The 19,230-nt window shown below is 40.8% G+C and overlaps 1 protein-coding gene across 1 annotated transcript; it reads right to left on the minus strand.

Moving 5' to 3' along the window:
- Positions 1-1,781: 1,781 nt before the first annotated feature.
- Positions 1,782-18,635, minus strand: FBXO3 (F-box protein 3). Its single transcript, XM_065635930.1, has 11 exons — positions 18,514-18,635; positions 15,059-15,148; positions 14,279-14,442; positions 11,983-12,097; positions 9,647-9,851; positions 8,346-8,391; positions 6,070-6,154; positions 5,219-5,341; positions 4,655-4,770; positions 4,131-4,321; positions 1,782-2,875 (listed from the first exon to the last, which is right to left on the minus strand). The coding sequence occupies exons 1-11, from the start codon at positions 18,618-18,620 to the stop codon at positions 2,750-2,752; spliced, it is 1,368 nt and encodes a 455-aa protein (XP_065492002.1). The 5' UTR covers positions 18,621-18,635; the 3' UTR covers positions 1,782-2,749.
- Positions 18,636-19,230: the final 595 nt, after the last annotated feature.

A 19,230-nucleotide genomic window follows, 5' to 3' on the forward strand; every position in this document is an offset into this window, starting at 1 on the left:
GTCATTAATCTATTGATTCACTTAGAAAATTTTGCAATGAGGAGCTGGGAACAGGAAACTTAAACTTCAGCCATAGCTGAACATTCACCCGTTTTCCTTTCCTGAAATCTGTATGAGGATTATCCCCCAGAGGATACATTTATCTGTACAGTTGCAGATCAATGGTATTTCCAGCTTGGCCTGCATTTTTCACCTTACCTCGCATCAATGATGAGAAATTACTTTAAACAATGGCAGGAAAAAAAAAAAATCCAGCACTGGAATAGCTTGCACAGCAACTTTTGGTGTTTATTTTTTTTCCCTTGGCTGGCACACCACTTGTTTTTCTCTCTGCAGTCACAGTAGGGAAACGGTGGCCAAAGGTTTTCTCCGTTTAACAGAAAAGCCCACAAAAATGCTGCAGGAATCCTACAGCACAGCTACGAAGAGACTGTCAGCGTGGGCCATTTCCACGGACAAAAAAAGGACTGGATTAGTTACGTATTTGCGTTGGATGTGCGAGGTTTTTAACCATATGCTGAATTCATAGATGTTGAATGAGGTTTATTTTGACAGGAGAAGCCCTAACCCAGCATCAACATCAAAGAGTCGGGATCTGAGGCAGGAGAAGCCGATGGAGCTTCAGGCTGGACCTGAAGGATGGTGGCCAAAGGGAAGGACATGTAGATGTTATAACCGGTTCCTTCTTTTCCTCCGCGGACTGTTCATACCAACCTGGCATAAGCTGCAGAGTTTTGGGTGGGGTGAGGAGAACCCCTGGCAGAAGCCCCATTTCAGCTGCTCGTAATGTAGTTACACCACCCGCAGGAACGCTGCATCTGGCAGCTCCAGGCACCGCACCATGGGCTAAAATAACCGCCCGAAACAACACGATAACGTTTTTCCTGTTAAATACATCAGCTTTTGGGACAATAACAGAGACATGTCATTGCCTCCGTCTGGTCACCTCCTCACTTCATACCCGCGTGGCTCACAGGAGTCCCGTGACCACCAGTTACTTACTACAGTAAGTAATAAGTATTAATAGATCCTCTTTAACAAGCCAAGGGAGAACCACTCCCTGAGAAGAATAAAATCACCAAGAGTAGTGTTTCTGTAGAGCCTTATGACCTTGGGTTGCTACCACTTATCTATAGAACATACAGATCCTGTGAAGCACCACGCAAGCTCCGACCATGAGAGTTATCTGTCCTTAAAACCGCGCAACAAACTTACAGCACTGGAAAAAGCTCTAATGCCGCTAAATCCTTTTTTTTTTTTTTTTTCACTGATCCTTTTAACAGATTACGAAATTCCTGCAAAGAAAAAGCATTACGCCACAAACATCCCATTTTCCCCTCAGTTAACACTGAGGAATCCTCAAAATGGAAAGGTTTTTAAACCACTCCAGCGATTTGCGCTGCTGTTCAGAATTCTGTAAGGGATGACGCGCTTGGTTTTTTTGCTTCTCGAGCTGTTTCATAAGGGTCACACTCAATATTTGTTTTTCTACCTTGTACTGCTGTGGAAGATCCAAACACTGTGTGGCACTGGAGAAAGATGCACACAAAAAGAATCCAATACTACGACATGTAGAAAAAACCCCCAAACTTTCTGTACGCGCAGTAACTAGTAAATAATGGAAACATTCCGTTGGAACAACAATATCCTGGTTTTCCTCACAGGAGCTACTAATTCTGGGTGTCAAAAATATGAACTGACCACAGCGCTGGCAGACACACAATTATTGCTCAAGCCTTGGTAGAGTCGTCCCATCAACACTTCGGAACAAAGGCGGCAGTCAAGTTGTTTATTAATGACAACGGAAACAAAATAAAAGTGATAGAGCAAACTTTCTTTAAATATAAAGTTTCTAGTCATCTGGTGTTCTGTCAGGCTCCTTTTTTTTTTTTCTTTACTTTTTTTTATTCAGGCGTAATTACAAAAATCCAGGGAGGATTTAGGGAAGCATGATACTTAAACAGAAATTTGTCACCTCTGACAAAGTCTGAACAGCAAACATCATATAAAGGAAAAAAAAAATCAAAACATATTTACAAATTCATACTTTGTAGCCATTGAGAAATTTCTTGGTGACCGAGTGGCAGATGATGCACGGACACAACATTCCAATCAGAGTCACAGCATAAAATTAAGCTGAAAGACAGATTGTCAAAAAATAAGGCCAGTTTCACTCCAAATTTACACACTTGATGACCAGAATTTTCTGGCACTTCTACGTTAATAAAAAAGGGCATAAGAGCACCTGATCTCACTCCAATGGGATACACAGACCAAACTGCAAGTTTCATTCTTAGCAGGAGTTATCAAGAGTAGAAACTCATGAGAAAGGACACAGCATCCACCTTTTTTGCCTTCTTGTCTATTGCTAATTTTAAATGCTTGTATAAAAACAAATCCCCACACCATTTTTGCAATATGATCATAAATAGGCAATAGTTTAAAAATGTAAGATGTGATTCCCTGGGACTAACAAGCATTTTTTGCCCTTTGGAAAAAAAGTGAACAAAGCCCAAACACCTTTCTCTTCCTCACCCTCCCCCTTACCCAAGCCCACACCCCGCTTCCAAACCAGAAAAGAAAAAGAAATTATACTCTGATGAATATTAGAACTGGCACCAACATTCATGCTAGTTGCCCTGATGTGCAACAGGAGGTTCATTTACAACAGTCAGAAATATTCTTATGCACTAGCCCCAAAGAGTTCAGCTGCTGGAAACAGTTTATTTTGTTTTGGAAGAAAATCCCGTCAGGTGTGACGTGGGCAGCGCCCAGGGGGTGCAGGAATGTCCAACACTCGACGTCGATCTTCGTATTCATCAGTGTCTGTGGAATCTTCGTCTTCGTCCACTGCGTATTCATTATGATTTGTTTCCTAGTAAAAACACGTCCACATTTAATTAAAATGTTCCATTCCGGCTTGCTATAAGAAAGCACTAACACTTAGCTAGAAAAATCTGGTCTGTATTATCGCGTCAGTTAGCTGAAGCAGACATTGTACTCCATGTCCTAAAACCAGCTCCTTACAGTTACAAAGTTTAATTTGCAATAGAGATCATTTTGCCAAACTACTTGACCTTGAACCCAGCAATTAGCCATTAACCTTCATTAGTTCCTACGCACAACTACGTAAAGCTGCAACTCACTATCTTAACTGTACCCACTTTCCTGGCAGCTTATGTTGTCTTTTAATAAAAGCAGTTTAAAAGGTCATTACAACCTTTAAAATCAGAGGTAGAGCAAAAGAGAAAAGCAAATTATTTTTACAGTCGACTTCACAGAGGGAGGTTACAACTCCCATAAACTTCAGCAGGAGTTAAGAGATGCCATTTTCTGTTGGAAGCGTGACATCTGCTGGCACTTACTGTTAGAGCTGCTGGTGACGAGAGTGGCTCAAATCCCCTGAAATACATGAGAGAGTAGCCCCAAGGAAAGACTCAGTGCTTGCCCAAAAGCTTCCAAATTCTGTCTGAATTAGCCCCTAAATAAGGGCTATGCTAGTGATAAAATAAATGAAGCGTTCTTCTCGGAACGTGCTAAAGCAAACAGAGAAATTACGCAGTTCACCTGCCATCTCCAAACTAAAGCTACATTGTAATTAACAGTAAGCTAAATATCTGATTTGTGAAGTCATTAAGTGACTTTATGGAATGCACATTTAGTGAGGATTAACTAATGAACATCAGATGGACCCCTGTAATTTTTAAATTGTCATTGACTGAAACTCCTCTTGTTGAATAAAGTAAATAAGCTATTATGGCTAAAAAAGATGACGATGTGGTCATACCAAGACAGAATATTTAAAAGAGCTATGAAATCCAAACAGCTAATGCAATGCCATGTTTCTAGGTACAAATTAGGAAGTCAGAAAGCTCCTTAGAGCAAAGCTCAGCACTGCGGTAGTCTGCAAAATCAGAAATATGTCCTGAATAGACAGACGTACACACACACATTTCTGCTCTGAAAGACAGAGCCATTTTCAGAAAAGAATCAAAACTGAAAAGTGACATGACATTGAAGTTTAAACACAGTTACACTGTCCTATTAAAATTAATCCAAGTGTTCTCAGAAAACAGGAGGTCAGAGGAAAAAAAAACAACTAGGATAAACACAACTGCATCTCCGCTTACCATTCGTGCTGTGGACACCTTGAATGTTGGACACACCATATGAAATCTGGGAATGGTGACGTTAAAGAATTTGTCCTTGTAGTAGAGGCAATGAAAGGTATAATAACCCTCCATGTATCCAGATGTTGTGGAAAATGTAGTACAGCTGCTATATTCATAGACTCTCCCTGGACTGATAATTGGAAACTCCCCTGTTGGTAAAATATTAGATCACAACAGTAAGGACTAAAGTAGAACTACGATTTTATATTCCAGTAGATGTATAAATGATTGTCAGCAATTATTGATGTTAAAAAACCATCTGATGAGTGGTTAACTAATCAGGATTTTCAGACATCCGTTACAAAACAATTTTAAAGACAAAAATCCATGGATATGTATCTCTTTCTTTTAAGCAACAAAATGATTTTGATACAACCATGCAACTACTACCCTCTGAACAGCTAATAACGTAACTTTTGTAACATGTACATTAAATAGAAAACCGTTCTCTATAGGGTTTGTAAAAGCAATCTTTGACTTACCAACTACTCCAGGACCCTGAACTTCGTCTACATCACCTTTGGCATTTGTTATTCTCCAGTATCGACTGTCCAGCTGACAGGCCTTCTCAGGAAGAGCATCTTTGGACATTTCAATTCTGGAAGACAAACAGCATACTTAATGATTACGTAACTACTTTCATACATTTTAAGAAATACTTCAGTGCCCTTCGGATGTCTCTTAAAGCAGCCTCGGCAACAAACCCCACTAAGGTCGAGTGCACCGAATCAGCTGTTGAGACCCACCTCCGTGCCTCTGCTTCACTATCTATTATTATTTACCCCTTTCTAAATCACAAGACTTACTCGTAACTTCTTTCCCCCACCCATCACTGTACTTTACCAATTACCAACCTGACTAGTACTTTGTGTACCTGACCGGGTAATGATTTAGTATTTTTTTTATTAAAAGCTGGACGTGTTATGCCCATCCTATTCTTTTTCGCACGTTTATGAATGCTGTGCATAAATTTGCAACAACTGATGCTTTGAACATCACACAGGTCTATCCTGTGTTATAAGAGTCAATTCAGTTTTTATTCTTACCTGATTCTGTAAGTGAAGAAATAATGTGGTGGATGTACTGAACTGAGTTCAGGCAGAAAAGATGTGGACACAGAAACAGTGATATCTCCTGTGGTAGCAACACATTCTTTATCATGCACGTACCTACGGAAAGGAAAACATTAATTCTGCAAATAGCTCTCTATATTCAATACAGAAAACTAAACATGTAAAGTGATTAGTTAATGACTAATAAGAGCATCGTGGTGCTAGGTTGTATAATTGGATCTGGAGTCAATGAAGACACACTTGTTTAATACAGATATGTCATTATGCTATTTAAAAAACAAAACAAAAAACCCCCTAGCAACTCCAACAGCAAATTAGTTTACAGATCAGGAACTGGGTTCTGCAGCATCTCAGTTTGACAGAATTAAGGTTCTTGCTTATATTTAGAAGAAAAGTGCATGAAGATTCAAACAGCAGAAAATTCCTGTTTATTTACAAATTCAACAGTGTTGTTTTAGAGACCAGGTCACTGAAACAATTGATTTCTAATAACTCAGGACAGTCCTGCAGCTGCAGCACACTCATGGCAAGCAGAATAAATATTGTGCTGTCAGCTAAGCTTCAGATCAGTTATAATGCAAAATTCTGGTCCTGTTAACATAACACAAAGTTACAACCTCTAAATCTTCTGGTAAAACAAACAAACCCAAACACGTTTCTTTAAGCATTCTGTTTTACGGCTTTATCTGCAAAGTTTCATGTCCTTTTTCCTCTCTCCACAATCAGCTTTTTTATGAGATACCCATAATTTCTTGGGAAGAGGTCAGCATTCTAAAAGAAGCATCAAAACCTTGCAGCGAGGTTATAAATCCCAGTCAGGATACCTGAAAATCTGGTCTCTGATGATGGGGTAATCACCAGTTACAACTTTGTTTACATAGGATGTAAACCATTCCAAGTAAGATGTACCTAGATGCCAAAGAAAAAAGGATTCATAAGAACAGGCACATTTACCACTGAGCACATTACAATAAGCACTTGAAGGACACAGTTTAAAGCTTTGAATATTTTCATAATAAACCCTCAGGCTTACTTAGATGAGTCAGTCAATATTCCAGTCCATTCCACCAACAAAGATAATTTGGAGAAACCAACCGAGAACTAAGGGTTAAGGGTTCATGCTCCAGAAATGACACAGCAAACAAAGAATCTCTTAACTAAGTATTTCACATCACAACCATAGTGATGTTCTCTCATCAGCTGGTTTCTTGCTCACGACTCTTCCATTATGACTGGGAAAGTGGACAAGTATAGTGGCCTATTCTACTTGTACAGCTATTTCCAACTATTCTACCGAGAGGAGGCACGCAAGCTCACCCATGGATTTATGGACTTGGTTTTGATATGCAGGCTTCCATATAAATAGAGTTTTTACGAAACGTACTAGGAAATTGCAGAATTTCCCTCTTTTTAACAACAGGGATAAGCCACAGATACACTCTGCACTTCTACAAACCCAGAGCTGCAAATAACCCAAGACTTTCATACACATACAGATATTGTCTGAGAACAGCTTCCATACACCTACAGCCACTAATTAAGAATGGCCTGATTTCTAAATACAGCCAAGCTGCCACATTTAACTCTCAAAGAAGAGAGTTTCATACAAGAGATACCGGCTCTCCATAAAAGAATTTCTCAGCCATAAATCTTTCAAGCACTGCAATATAGAGTTCAACAGAAATGTACAGAGTTCTGCAATTATTTGTCAATATTACTGATACTAAGAAATCATTATCCTCACCTTCACTGCCGTGTTATCAAGTACTACCATTCCTGTCAGATTAAGTGTACTTACCACTTCTGCCTTTGAGCAAGAGCTGTGCTGACTGTCCTCTGATCTTTCAGGAGTCTGAGGAACTCCAAGTTTATTATCCTCCTTTCTACCACTAATCCACAAAATGCAAACCTTGTATAAAGTAACTCCGAATGCAGAAAGTGGACTAATTCACCCAGCCACATTCAACATGACGAGATAAATGCTGTATATCACATTTCTCCTCCACGCTGCACTAAGCTAAGACTAACCCTTTCAGCCAAGCAGAATACATTTAAATATGATGCCACATCACCTCAGCATTGACTTAATTCCATAAAAGCAGCAACCTTGAGCAGCAAAACCACCACAGAGTAGCTTTAAGGTACTATATCATCCATAGGTGGAGAGAAGCAAGTAACCACACTCTGGAGCTTTTGCTGTATCTTTCCTATGATGGTTCTAAAGCACACAATGCATTCTGCAATAAGACCTTTGTAAAACAGATGACGGGTTGACTACTTCACACTGAAATCAGTTCACACAATCAATTAGTACATAGAAACATTCCCTAAAATTAGCGTGGCTAAGAGTTTGAGCACCGCCAACCCAAAGCAGCAATGGTATAGCATTGCCTAATGTGGTTTCTCACTGTAATATTAATAGGTATTTCCTAAGAACTGCGCAAGGCTAAATTTTAATATTAATTTTGGAATTAATTGAGACGTAGCCACAATTACCAGATTCCAGTGGATTAAAAAAAAGAGATCATCCGAACACCATTCCAGTCAATGTACATGTCAGACAGATGATCACAACAGATTACCACAGAGCCAAACAACAATTATGCAGTTCTTCCCTTCCCTCCTTTATCCTTTGAAGGAAGCAATCATGCAAATCAAAAATCCAGAAAGGCCGCGTTCTGTGGCTATGTTTACAGTTAATTAGATTTCATTAAGGGACACAAAATATTTTCAACTTTTAACACAGCTGTAAAAACTACTGGCGGGGGGGGCGTGGGGGTGGGAATCTTTCTGTCCACTTGGGTGTTGTATTTAATAACTACTTACATCACCCCCATGATGGCTGGGTTTAAGGTTTTGCTCATCTTGTTAGACAGGTTAGTACACAGAATGATTTGTATACAAGATATACAGAAGAACAAGCTTTAATAGAGAAAACTTGCATCTCATTTCAAGTTAGCAGTGATGTTTTAAAGTAGGTTAGAGTCTCACAAGCAGCACAGCAAATCTAGAATGCTTGCTTTGTTCAAGTCATACTGACATGCATTTTCTGAACGGTGCAATTAAAACATTTTGCAAAATATTTTCTCTGAAGCGTTACCTGTGATGAACATATCAATAGCAGATGGATTGCGAGCCATTTGGTCCTAAAAGGGAAAGAAGGTTTTGGATGTATTAGAAGCGGAACATTGGACATCCAAGGTTAAAATTCAACACCTGAAATGTAATATAGGGAATGCTTTCCCTATATTCACTAAACCTAAAATCTGGCTGCTTAACACATCATTATACTCCCAATCAGATATTCAAATATATAAAACACATACGCCTGTCCCCATCAGTGCTCACGTGATCATTGAACATGCAGCTTGGACATTCCACTAAGGCTCATGCATATAAAAATCAGATTTAATGGATCACTCAAGAAACCAGGCCCCCCAAAATATTGCCTTAGAACAGCTGAGGGTGGAAGAGACCTCTGGAGATGGTGAGTCTCCAATCCCTCTGCTTGAGGCAGGCTTAGATAGAGCAGGTTGCCCAGATGAACCAAAAGTTCCCAAGTTCCCAAGCGTTATCCAGGTGGTTTAAATACTCGGCATAATACAAAGGAGGATCTTAACATCTTTCGAGTGATCCATTATCAAGGCATTCCCTAGAAATGTCATTGCTGCATGCTTCGAAAACAAACATCCTGAAACTCCACAGCAGGAAGAAGATCTCCATCTTTGTTTGCAAGAAATGTCCTTTACTGGCCCAACATTTTTTTGGGGGTGGGGAGGTTGTCAGGGCATGGGCAAGGAGAGCAAGACAGCTAAAATCTTTTTAGGTGTAATAGCCTTAAGCTTCACTACCAACTATATGCTTATCTTAAAATACTACAGCTATATGAATTATGAAAAATACTTGATTATGTTCTACAAAGGAGCCGTTCAAGAGCAATTTGTTCTTTCACTGGAAAGTAAGTTTCGCCTACAAACCAGAGGGTATCATTTATTGTACTAAGTTTATATTTAACATATCTGAAGGAGAAGATATATACAGATGCTGATCTTCCATAAGGGAGAAGCTTTTCTTCCTTACGGAAACAGGGACAAGAGTATATACCTGCCACAGTCTGAACAAATTAAATTAATACGTTCCAAGAAGGATGAATGTTGTCCACTATTACGAACCTACTATCACAAATTACAACTTAATGTAAATTCCTTTCACTCACTAACCATTCCACTTGTGGGCTTTGATAACAATCAGACGGCAATGCAGGGGCAAGTAACAAACTTATATGATCTCTTAGTATCCGCTTTCTGCTATGTAAAATATTTCAGGTACCTGGTAACATGCAAAGGGACATCATCAATCATCAGAAAAGCACATTCAGGAGTATAAACACATATTCCTTACTGGACACTGATAGAAGATCTCATATTTATTTCGTCCCTCCACGCTCTCCAGGGCCATGTACTGGCTCAGGCCGGTGTGGATGCAGAAGGTCAGAGGAAGGCATTGCTTCAGCCCCAGTCGCTGCTGGAACCCGCCTGCCGCTGTGTCGATGTCCAACAAATCTTCGGAGCGGTAGTGGTTCGACAGCGCCATGCTTCCCATCAACCTTCACAGGCAACGACAGAAAAAAGGAAAGATGAACAGAAGGTACCACTCCCAAGGCAAAAATAGCTTTAAATCTTTTCTAAGATGCATATTAGACCTAGATGAAGTTCAAGGCTAACATCCGGGTGCTGAATAGGTTGTTAGTTCACGACATCAACCTTCAGAAAGGGAGGCTTGATGGCGCTAAGATAAACACTTCCTTGTATGTTCTGTGCCTCCCAAAGCACCATTTTAAACTGTGTCGGTGATTCCCATCACAACTGCAACTACTTCAAAGAAGCTGTTCACAGCTGGCACAGCTTCCAGTGCTCTGTACCTCGAGTTTCGTACAAGTTCATTTCACCATTATCAAAGCGTTTATGATTTTTCAGTTAGCAGCTTGGTGTTCTACAGTGACAGTCATTGATCAATACTACAGTGAGCAAGGTGCTCTGTGCTTTGGAGAGAAGGTTAAGGAGTAAACAAGGAAAATAACCATTGAGTCAGAGAGATTATAATCTCAGTGTAAAAACAAAAGCAGACAGACACAAGCAAAGAGACATACAAGGAAAGAATGAGACAATATCCATCAGCCTGATATGGCAAGACCATCAAATGTCTATTTTTTCCTCCAGCTTTTTGTAAGCATCACAAAGTAAGTAAAAGGTGGGATTTTTTACTTGTTTGCTTTTAACAATAAGGAAATGTCACTGAAGACAGTAAAAGGAACCTCTCTGTACCTCAGAAAATAACATATACATTTGGAAAAAAGTAGAAGTGCTCTGAAATATGTAAGAGAGTAGGAATGGAGGCGAGCATCAGAAGCTGAAGTTAGCATTGATACAAACGTTGGGCTGGATGAGAGCTGGGGTGAAAATACAAATCCACAGCAAACTACACTCAATGTACTAAAGGGGCAGACAACGCAACGACGATAAAAAGGGGTAACACGATCAAAGTAATCAACCACAAGGGCGCACACACTGCAGCAGTGCGCTCAGCAATATGGAGCATGCAAAGCTGTAACACACACCTCCCCACTCATCCTCCCTTCTCATTTGCCTTTCACTGATGATCGCAGACGCAAACTCTTGCAGACTCTGAGCTTTTACTGCTGTTAGGAAAGCAGTGACTCAGGCGCAAGCTGCCACATGTCAGCATGATAAAAACTGCTCCTGTCCTGGCCAAGAGGTTCCATCCCTCCTCTTCCTTACGCAGTCTTGCCCAGAACAGTTTAAAAAGCGACGCTAGCACCCAAATACAGAAACCTGAAGAACCTAATGACGACAACTAGCCCCACATCTCCTCCGTTTCTGACCTAACATGCCTAAAACTTGCTGCACAGACTTCCCCTTCCATAAAACTGTTTCCCATGCCCCTTCTGCACAGGCAACACTGGAATCCGAGGAGGCTGCACCGTCTTTACTTGGGAAAGTTTTGGCAGAGCAAGACGAACACATTGTCTCCTATAGACACTGCAATGATTTGCCCTGGTTTTCCACCTTTTGCTGATGTTTGTGGCAATTCAGCAAGTATTGACCTGCAATTTTTTTCTGTAGCTGGAAGACATGAAACTATGTTCGGTCATTTGGCTTCTAACCTTGATGTGAAAGAAGTTTTTAATTGCTGAAACCGCATAAAATTGTAAAATCTGCTACTGCAAAAACTTAACTTGCAGAACTGATGTTTTGATTCTACTTAAAATGACTATCTGGTTTGAAAGTGATTCCCTAACCATTTTAAAGAAAAATGTCATTAAGCAGTGAAACCTGAAGAGTGCAAGAGGCTAAATTACTTATGTAATACAAAGCGAAACTTCAGGGGAGCAACTTGCAGTGGTGTGATTAGAAGTCTAACAGCTGGAAGTTTGAGTTATTGCAAAAAAAAAAAAAAAAAAAAAAAAAAAAAAGGCTTTCACTAGGAAAAAGGACCGAAATGTAAAAGTAATTTGAGCAACTACAAATCCACAGTGCTTTCAATTACTTCTGAGACTAGAAGACAGCCAATTCCAGAGGTGTCACTTCAAGCAGTCGGTTACGATACATTTAATATTTATTTATCCTGTTCAGCAGACATTTTATCTTTTTAATAAACAAGCTTTCCAAGAAACACAAAAGGAATTAATAACTTGGTGCACAGTTTTCGCCCCTTACCCAGGAACAACGAGCTTCTGTCCATTATGAATACGAAACGAACATCGATAGTCATCAGGGAGTTTGCAACCTATTTGTGCTTCCACAGCATCGAGATCTTCTTCCCGCACACTCTCTGCGTACGAAACAGAAGCAGGAGTATTGAGTGGCAGTTTTAGAGGGGAAATCAAGAAACTCTCAAATTTAATGCTGCTTCACTACTCTGCCCCCAAGTGCTCAGTACACTGTTCCTGTCAAAGGTGAATGTTAGAATTTGTGTTAAGTCCTCTCCTTTAAAATTTTATTTCACATCATTTTATCAGAGCTGCATGGCTAGAAGGAAGGTAAAAACTAGCTACATTCTAGACATGATAACACATTTTTGACCGCCAAAGAGAATTTTAAGTAGCCTCAGCAACCTTAACATTATGGATTATTTTTTTAATGTCATCACAAAAGGAATATATATTTCAAAGCGTTTTGCCATTTACAATTCAGAGAAAGTGAACTAACAGACATACAAAAGCAAGATAAATCGAGTCCAATGTTGGTACGCAGCTGTCCACTAGCACCATCTCAAGAATCTTCCATGGATTATATTCAGACTAGTGGCCAGAATCTCTAAAAATCAAGTATTCCAAATGCAAAGCACAGAATTTTTAAGTGCCTTGATCAAACAGACATGGACTCAAGTCAGTATTTGGTGACTTTACTGTATGGTAGGTGGCACAGAATGAACACACTATAAATTTGAAGGGAAGCTGATTGCATTAACTGATTACCTCATACAGCATCCATCTCATTCCAACAAAACCTCAACAGGCCTGACTTAGGCAGAAAGTATTTATAAAGTGGAATGAACCCTTTCCCCACAAAACTGTCATTAGCTGAGTCCCAGTTAAAACTTTTAGTCAATATAGATTTTACTCTTTTATCATTCTAAGGGTTGCTTCTTTCTGTTTCCAGTCCAATCAGTAACAAAGAAATGTTGGCTGCAGCCACCATCCACCTGGAATTTTAAACCTTTTTCATATTCATTGTCAGTTTCATTTTTATGGCATAGTTTAACAATTCATTGAAACAAGATCCCGTACAAATGGTATTAAAAAGGTATAAGTTATGGAAGAGCTCCTGCTAAAACCTGCCACCACTATACAAGTGTGGATATTGGTAATTTTATACGTATTTTTGTCTTTCTGTAGACCAAGAGAAGCTCCTTTGCACCGAGTTCCTTGGGAGGATTTTGAAAGGAAAACTGTGGTAAAATCTTCTCATTTCAACACTACCACAGATACTTTCCATTTTATTAACAAAATATTTGACTGACAGTTCAGTGGTTCTGCATAGGTATGAGTAACAAAACAGCAGCAAAAAATGTAAAGAAAACAGTATTAAGTTCTGACCATGTTCTGTTATTCACAAATAATTAGCCAAACTTAAGAATCCAGCACTCTCCAGCAAGCCAAGAAATGAAACATGCGAGATTTCCATGGGAAAGAGACATTGTCTACAGATTCCTCTTGATTTCACAGATCACATTAAATCAAACATCTTGGTCTAACAGTCAGTTTCACACAGAAGCCTGAAGTAAAGCTGAAAATGTAAAAGCTATTTTGTCTCTATACCAGAAAAGCCCAAAGTTGCTGTATGTCTTTCTAGGTAAGATTTATGAACGACAACACTGGAAATATTAAAACGCAAACTTAATTCGAAAACAGAATCTTGCGGGGGGGGGGAGAAGTAAAAATTCTTGTTCAGCCACTAATTTACATTCATGAGAGGAACACAGTAAGACCAACAGAAGAGAAAAACACCCCAAACTTCCTTTTTGATTTGCTTTAGTTTCAAATGCCTGTTTTCATGTGAAAGTGTTTTAAATAGTTCTTGAGAAAAATCTCACAAATAAAATCACACCAACAGGTCCCAGGTCCTTGAAGTAAAGGGATTATTAAACTAAAAAATAATAATAAACAAAAAAATCATTCATGGCAACCAAAGGCAAAAGCAGTAACAGTGTATTCATTTCCTGATTGTCTGGAGATAAAGAAGATAGACTGGTCACCAAAGAAAAATATAATAATCTTGGTTTCTTTTCTGAAAATAAATCTTTAGAGAACCTACGTGTCACTAGTAACTGGGCAAGGACTATACGCGTGGTCTGATTTACTGATTTACGGGGAGAAGGGCAAGCTCATCTACTGGACTTTCAGGACTCCGTTAATTGAGGCACACGTCTAGGAGGAAAGTGTGATGAAACTTAATGACAGACAACGTTGCGTCAGCCACCCTACTAGAAAAATCAGGTATTACAGCGCACCTTTCAGAGAGCCGATCATCCGAGGACACCGCTGGCCCAAGTATTTCTCCAGGTCATCCCAGGCTTTTTTCAACGTAGCATAATATCGGATGTATCTTCCCAGGTCAGAGTACGTACTGATGAAGACGGCTTTCCAGCTCTGATTTCGTTTACGTTTTTCCTCTCTAAGTGGAAAGTAAGAAAATAAGTTTAAATATCAGACTAAAAAGGTTAACTTCTAAACCCAAGAAGTTAATTTTGGTTTTTGGCAGAAAGAGTATGCATAATATTAAGCCAGGAACACTTTGAGCCATGTGAAGCTACACAAACTCAATTAATTCCAGCATCTATTCAACAACAACTTGGAAATTAATTAGGAAATATTTGGGGTATGTAGCATCAGGGGAAAATTTAGAAATAGCGTTCCTTTAAACAGAGTGCTGTCTATTATTAAATCTTAGAACTGGTGAATAGCTAATTCAGATAACATTTCACATATATACAAAGAAGGCCAGGAGCCCTCATAATTACAGCACTTGGAATATTACTTTCCTCTGTACAATATTTGGTGTCTGATAAGGTCAAACTCCAGCTGGTCCTCCAGCCTAGGTATCAACAGGGCACTTCTTCTCTAGCCATCCATAAAACTTTCTAACACTTGTACCGTAAGAAGCTTTTTTAGGAAATTAACCTTTCATTGGTTTGAGACTGGGGAATATCAATTCAATCTCTGAGTTACCCGAAGTCATATGGACATAGACGGCAAAATAACATAAGCCTTGTTTTCGTTTTCACACTTACTCTGAAATAAGCCAGTATTTCTTGCAGTGTCTTTTCCACAATGGATCATGGCTTGATAGCTGATTTAATCTTCGACTTAAACAGCAGCAGCTATAAATATAAAATAATTAAATTTTATTGCAAAAGAGTAGCAAAATCAACAGGGATAAATACTGACCAGTATACCACACATTACATTCCCATGAAATAAACGCAGAATTTGAAACTGAATTAGCTGTCCTTTTTGTGCTTACGGTGGTTCAAAATCTTCATTACAGCTGTATAAGTCATGGACTACTTTTCTACGCACTTGGAGAACTGTCAGCAATTAAGTAATTTTGTAAAGCAGGTCACCCTGTAGACACACTCCATCGTAAACACTGTCTGAATTATTCCGACTCTGCTCCACCAGCAGTAAAAATTCCAGCAGTACAAGCTGGTTATTAGGATTTAAATCGCTTTCTTATCTGGATTGTCAGTCTCTACCCTAACTTTTCCACTGTTGCCACACTGCTGAAAACTCAAACAGTAAGCTACAGAAACTATACAGTTTTGAGTGCTACAAAGTTACTTTCTACTTTAAGTTGTTTAAATAACAAACTTCATGAGCAAAAACAAAAACATAGGAAAAATACAAAGGATGATGGACCTGGAAATAAGTACTGCACGCTCATGCTAATTAAGACCATATATTAGCTCTTGCCATTGCATTACAGGTAACGTCGCTGCTTTGGGTAGTTCAAAGAATCACATCCTGCACTATGCAGCATTATTGCAAACACAGTATTAAAAAAACCTGTGGGATATGGGTCTAGAACAGTACACAGAAATCATTCAAGTTGATCCTTGCTTGATGCAAGGCGATAGCAAAAGCTAATATTCCTGATGCCCACTAACTTGCTCTTTAAAAGCAGCAGTGGAGGTGCCACCAAACAGTCTGTTCCCGAGTTTACTTTCACAGTTATAAAGCCTTTCTGGAATGTACAACTGGTATCAACACCAAGACATTTCAGTGTATTTATATGAATAAGAATGTGCGGCAAAGCATCGGCAACATGCAGAGCAGTAATACAGGGAATGATTGTGTTATTAAATTCATAGGATCTAACAGAAATCATCGCCTCACTCAGTCTAACCTGAACACCAGACAAGAAACACGTTTTTTCTTCTGTGTTTGAGCTGAATTATCAGATATGCTTTAAACGAACTCCTCAAAAGATACCACCAATTTAGATGTGGCAACATCACTTCCTCTGGTAGCTTGTTCTAACAGTTAATGTGTGTTTTAATGGCTGTGATTAACATCTAACGACCCCAGATGAGGTTACCCAACTTAAGCTTCCAGTTACTGCTTTTTGGGGGTTTTTTTCAGTGCAGTTCAGAAACTGGTACATAAGAAAAACCAACAGTGGAAATGAACATAGTTACCCATTCAAGAGAAAATGGCTCTCAGTCTTGTCTTTAAAATCAGCCGAAGTCTAGGGCTGGTGAAAACATCTGGCACTGAGACTACAGAATTATTCATATTTACCTGTTCAATCTTTTTTTTTTTTCCCCTCCCCGCTATCCACTACAAGCTGTTTAAACTAGAATTGTATTAGTATTTCAAAACCAGCCTCGCCAGAGTGAAGGGATTCTCCTGTATGTCCCGCCATTACCCTTCCCCTCCACAACCACACAAACACGTTCACTTCAAACCTTGACATTTGGCTATGTAAGAACTTTATTCAAGACATGGGGATTTCTTATTATATTTTCTTGGGGGGATCTGGTGAGGGAACAGAAACATCCCAAAGTCAAAGCCCTTGCAGAAATCTATTATATTGGTGTTTATCAATCACGCCTGTAATTTCTGGTAGGACAGAAGTCACGGGGGCATCACAGGAACGTGTGACTTTAAACGTGATCAAGATGCAATTAAAGCCATTCTCTTTAATTACATAAATATTTGGTCACCTGTCAGCTTTTCCATTATTTAAGGGCCAACACCAGGCTAACCCAGCTGTGGAATACTAGGGAAATTCTGATGTTTGTGATGGTCAGAGTATATATATGTCACTAAAAACAAATGTAGGCAAGCTAGAGGTTTCCTCAGTTAACTCTGTGATTACTACAAACAGCCACTTATGCAAAACAACCATTACTGACCTTATTTATAAGAAACCTACACGGTATTTAATTGCCTTTGCACAGCAAAATCCAGCTGATTGTATTAAATACATAACAAAAATAGGTCGTGCCTTTACTACACTACCAGCAACTACTACTAAATCATCCATACTGGACTTGTTACAATTGTTATAATTTTTGCTTAAGCTTAATCTCTTTTTTGATGTTATCATAACAGAATTCTCCCTCATGTCTTTCGCTTTCTTGACTAATGTTTATGGGGGGAAAAAAATTGGTATTCTTCTATTTTATTCATACATATTCTTCTCTCTTTGATTAAATACTGTGATTCAAATCACTGCCAGCACTCGCATTTGGTTGGTACGGCTTTAGCTAAAACCACATTCGCGTCTTCACCGTGTGACTCAGAACTCTTCAGCCACCTGGTAAAGCATCCAAGAGGAGCTCGCAACTTTCATTCATGGGGTTTTTTTTCCGCCTGAAAAGTCCTATTTCATTTGGTTTGGTTTTCCTCAAACAACAGCTCGTTCAAATAACTGAAGATATTCACTGGCGACGAGACCGCCCTTTCTTTGGCCATTAACATGCAAGAGTTTCAGAGAATTATTGAATTTGCAAATTCAGTTATCGGTTTGGCTATAGGTTGTAATTTAGCGACAAAGAGAAACAACATATAATGGGGGAGAGAAGAAGGGGGAAAATTCCCTTTTGTTAAAAAAAAAAATATAAGAAGAAAAAGAAGAAGAATGTCACTATTTCATGAAGGGAACGGTGCTTTAGATGTCCTTCACATGGCAGCTCTTCCAGAAGAAGCAAAGCCTTTTAGAATCATAGAATGGTTTGGGTTGGAAGGGACATTTGAAGCTCCCCCAGTGCCCCCCCTGCCATGAGCAGGGACATCTGCACCAGCCCAGGTTGCTCAGAGCCCCGTCCAGCCTGGCCGGGGATGTCTCCAGGGATGGTTCATCCACCACCTCTCTGGCCAACCTGGGCCAGGCTCCCACCACCCTCAGGGCCAACAATTCCTTCCTCTTGTCCATCCTTAATCTCCCCTCGTTTAGTTTAAAACCATTTTCCCACGCAGTGGCGAGCGCTCTGGGAGGGCCCTGACCGCGGGGCCTGTGACAGACCCCCCAGCCGGTACCAGACCCCCCAACCCGGCTCCCCGGCCCGGTTCGCTGGCACAGCGACCCACGCACCGCCAAGTCGTGCCAGCCCGGCCACCCCCCCCACACCCCGGGCTCCCCCCGCCCCGTCGAGGCCGCGCTGGGCCCTCCCCTCCCCTCCCCTCCCCTCGCCTCCCCCAGCAGCGCGGATCCGGCGGAGCCCCCGGGCCCGGCCCGCACCTCATGAGATCCCGGTAGTCGAGGAAGCTGAGGATGAGCAGCAGCGGGTCGGTGGGCAGCAGCTCCAGGCTGAGCGCTGACGGCTCCATGTCCAGGGGCGCCGCCATCTTGCCGGGCTCCGTTCGCAGCCGCCGGGGCGGGGGGAGGCGGGAGCCGCCGGCAGCGCCCCCTGCCGGCCCGGCGCGGTGTCGCGCCCCGTCTCAGGCCTCAGCCCCCGGGGTGGCCCAAGGCGGGCAGAGAACCACAGAATAACTGAGCTTGAGAGAAACCCTCAAGATCATCGAGTCCAGCCACAACCTAAATCGAGCTCTGACCATCCCTGGAGGAGTCACAGAATCACAGAGTGTCAGGGGTTGGAAGGGACCTCGCAAGCTCATCCAGCCCAACCCCCCCGCCGGAGCAGGAACACCCAGCTGAGGTTACACAGAAGGTGTCCAGGCGGGTTGGAATGTCTGAGAGAAGGAGACTCCACAACCTCCCTGGGCAGCCTGGGCCAGGCTCTGGCACCCTCACCGGGAAGACGTTTCTTCTCATCTTTCAGTGGAACCTCCTGTGTTCCAGTTTGCACCCATTGCCCCTTGTCCTGTCACTGGTTGTCACCCAGAAGAGCCTGGCTGCATCCTCCTGACACTCCCCCTTTCCATATTGATCCCCATGAATGAGCTCACTCCTCAGTCTCCTCCAGCTCAGAGCCCCAGCTCCTCAGCCTTTCCTCAC

This window comes from Caloenas nicobarica, chromosome 5, assembly GCF_036013445.1.
Source record: "Caloenas nicobarica isolate bCalNic1 chromosome 5, bCalNic1.hap1, whole genome shotgun sequence".
Taxonomy (NCBI): domain Eukaryota; kingdom Metazoa; phylum Chordata; class Aves; order Columbiformes; family Columbidae; genus Caloenas; species Caloenas nicobarica.

Bases quoted from the DNA above. Each gene is read 5' to 3' on its own strand.
- FBXO3 (XM_065635930.1), bottom strand. From the start codon at position 18,620: ATGGCGGCGCCCCTGGACATGGAGCCGTCAGCGCTCAGCCTGGAGCTG. The intron at 14,443-15,058 runs GTAAGTGTGAAA...CTTTCCACTTAG, and splicing joins AAATACTGGCTTATTTCAGA to AGAGGAAAAACGTAAACGAA. The intron at 2,876-4,130 runs GTAAGCGGAGAT...TGTTTTTACTAG, and splicing joins AGGTGTCCACAGCACGAATG to GAAACAAATCATAATGAATA.